General features: G+C 38.3%; 1 protein-coding gene across 3 annotated transcripts in view; it reads left to right on the top strand.

The window, feature by feature from the left end:
- Window positions 1-4091: 4091 nt before the first annotated feature.
- Window positions 4092-12662, top strand: part of PDE4B (phosphodiesterase 4B) — a 449962-nt gene continuing 441391 nt past the window's right edge. The window contains exon 1 of one of the 3 annotated variants that reach the window (XM_040978410.1): window positions 4092-4200. In XM_040978410.1, coding sequence (XP_040834344.1) covers window positions 4159-4200 — 42 coding nt within the window. In that variant the 5' untranslated portion in view covers window positions 4092-4158. Of the gene's footprint in view, window positions 4205-12662 lie in introns of all 3 variants that reach the window. The other 2 variants (XM_040978413.1, XM_040978412.1) reach the window with 2 other exon arrangements.

The following is a 12662-nucleotide window of genomic DNA, read 5'->3' as shown; positions in this document are numbered from 1 at the left end:
CCTGCCTCCTGTTAGTGACCCAGCACATATGAGACAGCAGCAGAGGAGCACCTGAGACATATGTGATATCTCAGCCCCAAAGAGCAGAGTTTAGAATGATTAGTTTGGGGCTGGAAGTCACTGCTAAGTAATGAGAGTATTTTATTTCTAAATCATTCATTTACACAGAAGATTTTCTAATATGTTTGTTGTCCCTTTTTGAGCACAAAGAGTGAAAGAAGTGGAGGAATATATTGGGGCTGAGAGGAGAAATACTAACAATGTAATCTGTACTTTCACCTGTCACTGTGACTTTCACTAACCTGTCATTTGGCAAACCAGGAGAGGGGACTGTTAGATGAAGTGCTTGTACCAATAGTTTTGGAGCCTACATAATTTTTTTCTTCCTAATGTCACATGTTAATGCTCTTCCTATTTTCCACTAAGAAAAGAACCACCATGTGGACTTGTCTTGGAGTAAGCATCAGGGTATATTCTGTTTTTGCTGGAGAAAACTGTGATTCGCAACAGGGTACAGAACAATACGGCATTTGTTCCTTTTCATTAATCGTCTATTCTGCAATATGTGAAATGAACTAGAAATAGAAAGGGAAAGGAGAGAAGGGGAATTAGAAAATAGACCATTCTCTCTTTTAACTACTAGTTCTATGTACTATTTGTTGGGCTGGGGAACACTGGCAACAGCAGGTTGTTAGCTGTCAACCTAAACACAAGGTAACAGATACCAGTAAACAATCAGCAACAAAATTATTTTTTGTTAATATGTGTTATAATAAGTCCCTGTTCTCACAGTATTGAGGATTACCCGCAAGAGTGAGGACATCAGACCAGTTTTACCTTCTGGGAGCAATGTGAGACAGTGCTTGTTGACTTTCCTTCTCGAAACTTCAACACCATTAAAAAAAAAAATCTTGCTCATTTGTTCTTTGAACAGTTATTTACATAGGCTTTACTTGTGTCAGTCCCTGTGCCAAGCACGGAGAAATATTGTAAGTTTACTCTGTGAATTTGGAAACCTGGGGAAGCAAATTTGTATAAGTCATGCCTAGTGGAGAAAGGGTTATCCTTCCAAAGCAATTGGTGAGGTACTGTTGAGAAGCTGCTGCCAGATCTGCTCCTAAAGAGGTATGTACTAGGAACAGTGGCCTGGAGTAGACTATTTCAACCATTGCTGTACTTCACCCAATGGGACCTCTCCTTTCTCTTGACCTCCAGTCTCCTGTAAGTGCCTTCATTGGCTAGAATACCCAAGATCCAGAGGCCTGGAGAGATGTCTGGCCTCCAAGGGCACAAGCTAGGAGATCTGGAAATATTAGGGAGGATTTTGGTTCTAGAGGGGCAAATGAATAATGTCCAGAAAATGATGTATTCTTCTCTTTCTTTGCTTATTTTATGTAATAGATGTTCTTTTTTCCCTGACTACAAAAGTAATATGTTTTTATTTTGGGATATTTGGGAGACAGCCTTTGGAATGTGTTCCTAGTCAAAGACAAATCTGTCTAGTAAACTCTAAGATGCCAAGGATTATAAAACATGAAATTTATTTTAATGGCTAAGACCTCACAGCAGCATTCATGCTCATGAAAAGATCTGATAACAGCCTGGAACATTGAGTCTTTTTACCTGTCATAGATTGCCTTTTCATGGCATGATTTTATATCTATGCACTCTTGTAACACTGAATTCCTTTGTATATATTTTGATAATTGTTTTGTCCCATATTATCTACACTAAAAAAATTCTACCTATTTCTTAATAATGGGGGGAGAGGCAGATACTTCACATAGTATAACTTGTCTCTTGGAACCCCCATGTAAAAATGACTGCATTCAGTTTCAACTATTTCCAGCTGTAGGTTCCTACTAAGAGGTAGTGGTGGTGGTGTCCTGGCTTCATCCTACCCCAGCTGTGGCTGTTGTGAGCATTTGGGAAGTGAACCAGTTGATGAAAGTTCTTGTTCTGTCTGTCTCTGTGCTTCTCTGTGTTTCATATACTAACAAAGTAGTACCTGATTTTTAAAATTTAAAAGAAAGCCCAGCTTTGGTTCCCCATCCTGTCTTGCACTGACCATCAGGGTTGCTCAGGGGCCTCAAAATTAGCTCAGACAATATCGAAAGTTTTGAACTGACAGGAAGAAGTCAGCTGGACTATAAGTGCTTAGCCTGTACCTTACTGGTCCAGCTCCCATTTGGCTTTTCCTAGACCTCACCAGGTAGAATGTGGAGTTCAATCATTCCTCATTTGTTAAGTTATTGGGGATTTCTCTGCTCACCTACCTAAGAATTATCTACTCTTCAGTTTTTAATATATGGCTTGTTAGAGCTATTAAAATGTTTTGATTATCCTGAAAAACAATATGCATTATAAACTCAAAATATTAAAGCAAACCCTCATATAACTCTTTATTCTCACATGTTTAGGGTTATTGTCATTGAATATATACTCTTCCTGTATTTAAATGATTTTTTTTAAAATGTAGGGGTATATATTTTTAAGCTAAGTACTATTCTTAGAGGCACTTAAGACAGATGGAAACTTTAATGTTTCTGCTAATGATCTACTTTTGCTTGATTTTGAGTAAAAGCTTTAAAATCCTGTCTGCTGCTCTTTGGTCAGCATCAGAACACAGTAATTATGACCATTCCTTTGTCTATGATGAGACATTTTTGTTTGTGGATTTAAATACTTAACAGAGCTTCAGTATTCTCTGCCTAGAACATGTAGAGGACCAGTGTTTCTTCCTTCCTCAAATCTCTTATCCACTTTGTCAGTTTTGCTGCCAATTCCTGCATAATATAGTCAAATTAAATGTTAGAAATTCACCCTGGTTTCCTGGGTGATGGTACAATGCCACTATTTAGTATTCCTAGTCACATAGCATATAATTTCATCATGCTCTTAATCTATATTTAACTTCATGTTAGAGAAGCAGACATTTCTAATCAGGCATATGTTAAGCATTTAAATGTACAGAATGAAAATAGATAGAAGTGCTTGAGTTTTGCAATAATATAGAATGTTTTGATACCAACACCTGCTAAATCACTATATGAATTGACACTTTTTGGATTGATAGCTTTTATAGTGTGTCTTTTCCAGTTGGCTGAACTCAGAATTCTTCATATTCGCTTATAACTTCTAATATGATTAGACTTTAGGTTTGAATCTGCTTTTAAGGCCCGAGTGTTCATAAACTAGTTGTGAAGCTTCAGAAAGTAGTAACTAGTTTTCTTGTAAAGGAACACAGAGTGTACCCTTACATTTTGGGAATGTTGAATTTCTTTTCAAAGTAACTTTAAGCGATCTACACAGAACAACAGCCATGAATGGCTATATCCTTACCTCAAAATTGTCAGATTTTGATTTAAATCAGGAAATGGTAGATCTTTCTAAATATTGGCTGCTAGAATTCATTATGATGGATATTTGCCTATATACTTATGTGTAATAGGGGTTTATACCAGGGGTGTAAATTGAAATCACTTTTTTCCTGTTAAGTGCATTCAGTAATGTTGTGCTTTTCTTTATATTTTTAACTTATTATGACATTATCAAGGCACATTACTTAAATTCTTACTCTGTCATATTTTGCTGTCACTTTGGCCAAATAATTTTTTTTAAACTGTCCTCTTTCAATAAGGGAAAACATGAGCATTATTTTACTTGCTTTGAAAGGGATTAAATGAAATTCATTATGAGAAAACACTAGGCAATAAATCCCCAGATGAATACATATGCTTTGTATATTTTCTATGATCACTAATCATTTGGTAGCCTAATTATCACTATTCTTAATCTTTCTTCAAAAATAGCTTTGTATTGATTTCTTTGAGTTTTGTGTTTTGTGAACCTTTTTGTCCTATATGTCAAATATGAATATCTTGGTCAATAGTGTTGCCTATTTATTATTACATATACATTTTAAGCATTTTAAATGTCCATTTAGTAGGGGCAAAAGGAGGGGGTAGGGAATCCCAAATCCTATGAAATTTTATCATTCAAAAATATTAATTTAGATACTATACTACATATTTGTATTTAAGCATACAGAGATAATCTCTCTTTTTTTGTATTTTTTCTCCTGTAGATCCTAAGCACTATCAACAAAGCTGTCTTGAATAATAAACATTTTAAAAGCCAATATTTTCTACCTCTATAATGAAGAAAAGCAGGAGTGTAATGACAGTGACGGCGGATGATGTAAGTTGCAGAGCTGTATTCCCCTCATGCTTCATCTGTCAAGTAAGGAAATAATTCCATGCTTGTAGTTGAACATAAGGGTCTGACTAGACATCTCTGTGGTTGTTTGACCCAGCGTTCTGCAAGGTGAATGGAAGACACTTCCTAACCTGCTATGACATGGCTGTATTTCAATGTGGTGATCATCATCCATATAGCACCAGTCTCTGATCCATGCTCATATCTTACTCTAGTTAATTCCTCTGCCCACTCTTCTTATGTCCTTTAATGACATCCTTCCATACTAACCCTTGAAAATCACTTCTTAGAGTAAGATCTTGGCAAGTATTTCTGAAAAGTTTGTGACATACATTTTATCTAGGTCTTTGCTGGCTAAGAGTGATCCTTGACCAAGTGGCATTAGCATCATTGTATATATCATAGTGTATGTTGAAAGTGCAGAATCTCAGGACACATCCCAGATTTGCCAATCAGAGTGCTATTTTAACAAGCCCCAAGGATGACTGAATATCCAGTATGTGATTGTTGGCAATGTCCTCCTGCTAGTCATCTGACTAAGGTGTCTACTCAGCAGCTTACAGCTTTGGTCTTTGTCAACTGAAATTAATGAGCTACTTGTTTCCAATTTCCCACTTCCTTATCAGTGCTTCTCTAAAGTCTGGTTCTTACCTAGTTACAAGTTGCAGGTAAACTGATAATTACATGAACCACTGTAATTTGTAGAAGTATGGAAGAGGAAATGAAGCGGCTTTGTGGAATGCAATGGGAGGATATTTTACACTGGTTGGGAGGTAGGGAGCCCTGTGAAAATGTGGAAAAAAACATTTCTAGTACAAGAACATTAAGTGGAAAAAAAAAAACCTCTGATCATATACAAGTCATTTTGTTTGAGTCTGTATAATAGATAAATGATAAATGAGTGAATGTGATTCCTTGTATATTTGTGCTGTATGTATAACTTTTTTTTAAAGATTTACTTTATTTTTATTGGAAAGTCAGATATACAGAGAAGAGGAGAGACAGAGAGGAAGATCTTCCATCTGATGGTTAACTCCCCAAGTGACCGCAAAGACTGGAACTGAGCCAATCCGAAACCAGGAGCTTCTTCTGGGTCTTCCACCTGGGTGCAGGGTCCTAAGGCTTTGGGCTGTCCTCGACTGCTTTCCCAGGCCACAAGCAGGGAGCTGGATGGGAAACAGGGTTGCCAGGATTAGAACAGGTAACATATGGAATCCCTGGCGTATACAAGGCAAAGACTTTAACCACTATCACACTGGGCCCTCTATGTATAACTTTAATATAAGACTTACTACAGTGCATGTCATAGGAATGTTACCCACTAATGCTTTGCATTTAGGAGCCAGGTTCCAGAAGTAAGGTGTAGGTTAATGCCATTCAGTACTGAATTGAAGCAATTAATCACAACCAGGAACATGAAATAATTTAGTAGAGTGAAGGGAGTTGCAGGATTAGAAGTTGAAATGAGAAAATGAGTAAAGAAGCTAGGAGAGAAGAACCAGGAAATATCTCTGTAAGTGAAGGAAAGAAAATGTAAAGTATATATATTAGGAAAATTATGCATAGATCTATATTGATTTTTCAGCTACATAAACTGGTACTTTTAATTTTGTTTTCTATTAGCCTTCAAAGATTTATATTATTTTGACTGAAAATGCAGAGTTCCAGAGAGGAGAGACAGAGAGAAAGATCTTCCACTCATTGGCTCACCCCAAAATGGCCTCAATGACCGGAATCGAACTGCATTGAAACCAGGAGTTTCCTCCAGGTTTCCCAGTGGATGCCAAGGCTCAAGAACTTGACCATTGTTCACTTCTTTCCCAGGCCATAAACAGAGTGCTGGATTGGAACTGGAGCACCTGATAACACAGTGCCAGTATAGATGCCCATGCAACACATAGAGGCTTAGGCTACTACATCATAGAGCTGCCTCAAGTTTAGTTCAGTTCTAATCATGAATGTTGGGAGTTTGTTTTAAAGAAGCAAATGGAGTCAATAATTGATGAAAATGACCTTAAGACAAGCCATTCCTATAATTATATTTCTATGATGAAACTGCTGTTTTCAAAAAAGACAAAATTACTTTATTATTGTCACATGGAGCATCATAATATTTTACCTTGATCGGAGTCGTCCTAAGTATCATTTCGTATTTCTCAGAATTTCTATTTTTGATTTTGTGAAACTTAGAGAATACTGGCGAATGGTCTTAATAGAAAGTCTACCTGGACATAGGAGGTATCCTTGGAAGTATGTATCCCATTTTATTAACATGGCTTTATTCTGAGTCACTAAAAAATTTAGAGAAAGATTTAAAATTTCTTAAAATGGCAAAACATTGTAGTACCTGCAACACAGTCTTGACCACTAAGGCACCAGTGTGCCTCACTGGGAAAGGTCATGGTCCTACCCTGCCCTTTTCATTGTGAGGACAGGAGGAAGAGATCAGTTACACTGGAAATAATACTGATTTTTCACAATGAGTCAGGAGCATGAAAATAATTCCAAATTAGATTGTTTACTTTGGAATTATTCAAATATAACATGAACTTTGAATTGTAAAAAACAAACACATTAAAAGTTATAATTGGAAGAATCAAGACAGTGGAATAGGGTAAGGACAGATTTAAACACACAGAGAAACATTAACCAGGGTGAAGCAGAGAGGGCACATTCTAGGAAAAAGGAGATGTCGGACTGATGGCAGAGGGACACTTGGGGATTAAAGGATATAGGAAATCAGTAGAGACAATGGTGTGGTGCTGCAGTGACCCGATACAACAGCAGCATTCAGCACATGGCACTCTGAACTCCACCTGCGGCTGGAACTCCACCAGCAACCAGGTGGGAAGGGGAGTTTACCAGAAATTCGGGAGGTGAACCCAGAAAAAGAGCTGCCTGTCCTGATGGTTTGTTTGATTTAGCCAGGAGCAGAGACAGAGCTGCAGACCCAAACAGGTGGTACAGAAACAGTGTGGATTTCACAGCCCAGACCCCTACTAGAGCTGAATTGGGTGCCATCTTGTGTAGTGAGACAAAGGCTATGGGACAAGATTGTGCATACACTAAACTGGGAACGAATTCATTTTTCGTTCAATGAATTGCAACGACATGGCATCCTATAGGTTCCACCAAAAATAGGTTCAGGCAGCCACCAGACCTAACAACCAGCAGATCAAGAACTCCACAAGTGGCAGATAAGGCATCATTTTGTACACTTGTGGGAAAGGCTCTGAGACTGCAGGGACAACAGTGAATTGTGCATGTGCTGAGCTGGCAGTGAACTTCCTGAGCTCAGTGCATTGCACTGGTCCCACATCAGAAATAATACCGACTTTGGCATTCTACAACTCAAAATATGTCTGTGTTGCCCTCAGATCTAATGACTAGCAGGTTCCTGCAAGAATAGCACCATCAACAACCTAGTTTTTCAGAACGCCTGGTGTATCCCTGATCTAGGAAACTGCATAAACCAGAAGTGGAGGAAAGGTTGTATAGGCAATGGTGCAACCACAGCACAGGATCACATAGAGAGTGGCAAAAAAGGGGGTTGGACTACAGCTACCATGGTACAAGTCTAACATAAAAAGCATGGATCTGAAACTCACTGGAGGGAGTGACACAAGTGACTGCAAATAAAGAACCAGGTACCAACTGCAATAAGTAAGATTGATCTGTATACCTGTGGGTGACACAGCTTGGAAGCCTGCTATAAGGTGAAGACACAGCTAACCAGAAATACAATGATCAAGAGCAAAAGAAGAGACAAAGGCACAATGAATATTACTGAAGACTCCTCTGCAAAGGAGCAAAACCCTTTGCCAATCTCAGAGTAAATTAAGGAAGATATCGAGAAAATGGGAGATACAGAATTCAAAACACTTATTATAAAGCTTCTTATCAACAAAGAGAAGCACATGCAAAAATTTAAGGAATATGTCACACAGGAAATAGCAACACTGAAACAAAATCAACCAAATTATTGGAAATGGAGGATGCAATAGAACAAATTAAAAATTCAGTGGAAAGTCTCAATAATAGGATGAAGAAGGCAAAAGAAATAATCTCAGAATTGGAAGATATTTCTTGTTACAATGGGGAAACAATCAAAAAGCACGAAGCAGACGTGAGTCAAGCTATAAAAAGTATTCAAGACTCAAGAGACACTATTAAAAGTCCAAATATAAGAGTTATGGGAGTTCCAGAAGGCACAGAAAGAGAAGCTGGGTAAACAACATCCAGGAGGGTCATAGAACTCCCAACAGGTTTGCCCAAAAACAATCTTCACCAGGACACATTCAATTGAACACAAGGAAAAGATCCTTAACTGTGCATGTGAAAAGAATCAATTGAACTGTAGAGGAATGGCAATTAAATTCACAGGAGACATCTCACAGGAAACTCTCCAGGCTAGAAGGGAATGGAGTGACATATTCCAGATTCTAAAAGCAAAACATTGTTGATGCACAATAACATACCCAGCAAAGCTTTTCTTTGTTTTTGAAAATGAAGTAAAATTCTTACACAGTAAAGAAAAGCTGAAAGAACATGCCTCTTCCAAACCTGCCCTACAAATGATACTTCAAGATGTTCTCTTGACAGAGAAAAGGAATTGCACCCACCAAAACCAAAGGCGAATATGAAGAACATCTCAATAAAATAATAGCAAAAGACTAACTTAATGAACAACTCATTGCTGAAGGACAGGACTAAATTATTTACCCTGAATGTAAATGGATTAAACTCATCAATCACACATCATAGATTAGTAGACTGGATTTAAAACACAAAGCCCATCTATTTGTTGCCTACAGGAAATATATTTCACCAACAAAAATCAGCAGAAACTATATCTCATGGATTTTGAAGTTTTTGTTTTCATTTCTTTAAAACAGCTTTATTTCTCATATTCTTCACTGACTCATAGCTCATACAGTAGCATCATTTTCTTCAAGAGGGTTCTTGATTTTCTTTCTCATTTCTTCAGTGATGCGTTAGTCCTTCAGCAGCGTATTATTTAACTTCATGGCATTATAAATTTCTTCTTTTTCCTTTCTGTTGTTGATTTTGTTTTGTGGCTTTTCATTCAAGGGATATTCAATAACTGTGTAATGGAGACTATCGTATCCAATGGGATGTTGTTTAATTTCATGGCATTGTAAAATTTGTATTTTTCTTCCTGTTATTGATTTTGCTTTGTGGCTTCTCACTTGGGGTACTTATAGTGACCTTGTAGTGGAGACTGTCATGTCTAGATGCAAGAATATGGTGCAGTGTGCATCTCTACTTTCAAATTGACCATGGACTCCCAGTAAAAGTGTTGGATATATCTTGGCAATGGGATCCTGGATTCTCTGCCATTGTCCCTGCCCATAATGATGAACTTACGGCTGTTTATGAGGAATTATACTGTTGTAATGATATGGGGGAACTCAGTGGCAGGGGAAGATTTGTGGAGTGGGTAGGGGAAATCCTATGTCATATGGAATTGTATCATAAAATGATAATAATAATAAAAATTTCCTACAAGAAGGGAAACAAGTTATAATTGCCATATGTAATGTTCAAATTAATATTTGCCACAAATATTTGATTTGGTGAGTAATGGAGAGTCTATTAGAATAAAGATAATTAAAATAGGAAAAGAAGGGTGAGATCTGAAATTGACAAACAGGAATGACTGCATCATATATTTGAATTTGAGGTTATTATTAATGTGGAGGAATAGCTGTGTGAATTATGTGCATGAATTGTAGTGTTTGAAATCATTATGATTTCATGATTAATGAGTGGTTATGAAACATTACTAATGTGCTTGCCTTTAACTTAATTTACAAAAAGTCATCCTCTTAGATTCCTGTTGGGTGGCAATTTGTTTTCGCATTAATTAAGGCCTTATGAAATAAACCTTTGCAATTTCACAAAGTCTTCAAGTCTGTGAATTCAAACTGGTTGGCAAGTTAGTTTGGGAGTTGGTTTTTGGGTTTTTTTTATACTTTTCAAGTTAAAAAGTACTAAATAAATATACATTTAGTTCATGTACAACAGCTAAACGTGATTGGCGATATTTACTTTTTCTAAAATAGAAAAATATCCAACAAGTTTATTAGGAAACACTGGTGGTTTGTAGTTTAACTAAATGCTATGTTTATTTGTGTTCAGCAATATGTTGTGACTTACATAATGGGTGAAGTATATAATCAAGACTGTGGTTTCAAATAGCCATTATTTTCTATGTATTTCTTTATATGTTTCTGTATATTTGAAGCTAGATTTATTTTCTAAATTATTGATTTATTTGAAAGGCAGAGTGAAAGAGAGAAAAAGAGAGAGAAGATGTGACAACGGGACATGCCTTCAATTTGTTGGTTCATTCTCAAAAGACCACAGTTTCTGAGAATGTGCCACAATGAAGCCTGGAGTCAGTAGCTTCATCCGGGTTCATCTGGGTCTGCTATGTTGACACACATATGGACCATCTTCTACCACTTTCCCAGGCACATTATTAGGGAGCTAGAAGTGGAGCTGCTGGGATTTGAACTGCCACTTATTAAGGATGCTGGTCCTGCAGGCAGCAGCTTAACCATCTATGCCACAGTATACTGACCCTATTGCATTGATTTAGTTGTGAATTTTAGCTTTTGTTTGTTCTTAAGTCTCTTCAGGAGAATTTTGTATGTTCTGTCTCCTAAATTAGATTTTTGAGGGAGAGATTTACATATACCCACAGTATATCGTTCAGTCTCTGAATTGTCTTTATCTGTGTTTTTCATAGACAAGCATACACTGTGCAGTAAAACCTAGTCCTATCTGGTCTTGTGTGGATTAGATAATTATAAATTATTGAAATAGAGGTGTGAGAGCAGATAATGTCTCTTTTTGCTGCTGTATTTTTTCTAAGTAGCACAGCACAAGACTGCCAAACACATACATCAAATATTTGCTGAATGAACCCATCTAGACCATTAAACTTGGGATAATCATCTGTAGGCCAGCAGGCTTTGTAACCCTACCCAGCCTGGTTTGCCTACATTGCCAGCTCTCATGCTCACCAGGAGGAGCAGTGACCAAACAGGGCAGCCCCCACAGTCTCCCTATTGGGATTGCCATTCTGCACCTCTCTCCCACCCCCGTCCAGTCTTACATGTGCTGGTGGGTGCTCTGGCCTAGATGACATGGCCTGCCTCACCTTGGCATTCAACGATGGGTGCTGCAACGTGGCTTGTCTTGGTCTGGGTGGGTGCTGCAGCTTGGACCAGCCCAGCCTGTTCTCAACCCCAGTACCCATTAGGGTTGGTGAGTTCCATGGTCATGCCTAGCTCAGCCCATCACCACCCCCAGTCCTTGAACAAACCAGTTGGTATGGCAGTCCCACAGGAGTGAGCTCACAAGTCCTCCCAGAACCTGTTCTCAGACCCAGTCCTTTCACGTGTTGCTTAGTGTCATGGCTCAGCCTAACATGGTCCATATCCTGGCCTGGCACTCACTGAGGTTACTGTGGTTAAGCCATGCTTGCCAGGCCCTTTATCCATGGCTTTTGTGTACACTGGTAGGCAGTCATTGATACCAACAATCCCAGCTCAGTTCTCCCACATGGACAGGTATATTAGTTTGGCCCTGAAAGGTCCTCTGGGTTCCCTCTTGTAAACCACTTGGTCACAGTCATCTTGTTTGCCTGTAAGTACAGTAGCCTGGCTGGTGGAAGTCCCCCAGAACTCACTCCTCACTTGTCATGTTCTCCCTCAGCAGTTATCTCTCCCATATATCTCGAGATCTCCTTTCCTGAGCAATCCACAGCCCCCTATGCCCATGTACATGGAAATCCCCAAGTCTGGTCATCCAGCGGTGTGCCTACCTGCATGGATCCTCAGACTCTGTCTGCTGGTGTGCTGGTATCTACCCCCACATAGGCTGGCACACTGGTATAATTAACACAAATTTGGCATTAACCAGGTCCAGGATGTCTACCAGCTATTAGCTGGTTTTCTCACAGTAGTGTAACACTTGACTGGGTACAATGCAACCTAGGTAGTTGCCTACAGCTGGAGATAGCATTGATTTCCAAAATATATTTTCAGTTGAGCAAATTGATTTTAGCAAATTAAAGCAGGAAAAGAGATAAGAATCCCACCAATCTAAATGCTGTAAATCACAAACATTATCCACTTGCCTTAAGATCTCCAGAAATTTACAACTGATAAATTTAACTCTGAAAGTTGAAAATTAGCCTCCCTTTTATTTGTGTCTGAAGCTTTGGACATCAATATTAAATTCTAGTTGTGAGATGACAAATTTGGAGTTCGTGACAGTTTGATTCTTTTTTTTTAAAGGTCTATTTTATTTTGTATTGCAAAGTCAGATATACAGAGAGGAAGATCTTCTGTCTGTTGATTCATTCCCCAAGTGGCTTCAACGGCTGGGGCTTAGCTGACCGGAAGCCAGGA

Source organism: Ochotona curzoniae, unplaced genomic scaffold, assembly GCF_017591425.1.
Source record: "Ochotona curzoniae isolate NIBS_2020 unplaced genomic scaffold, NIBS_Ocur_1.0 contig_291, whole genome shotgun sequence".
NCBI lineage: Eukaryota > Metazoa > Chordata > Mammalia > Lagomorpha > Ochotonidae > Ochotona > Ochotona curzoniae.
This window is presented reverse-complemented; position numbering and strand designations above follow the sequence as displayed.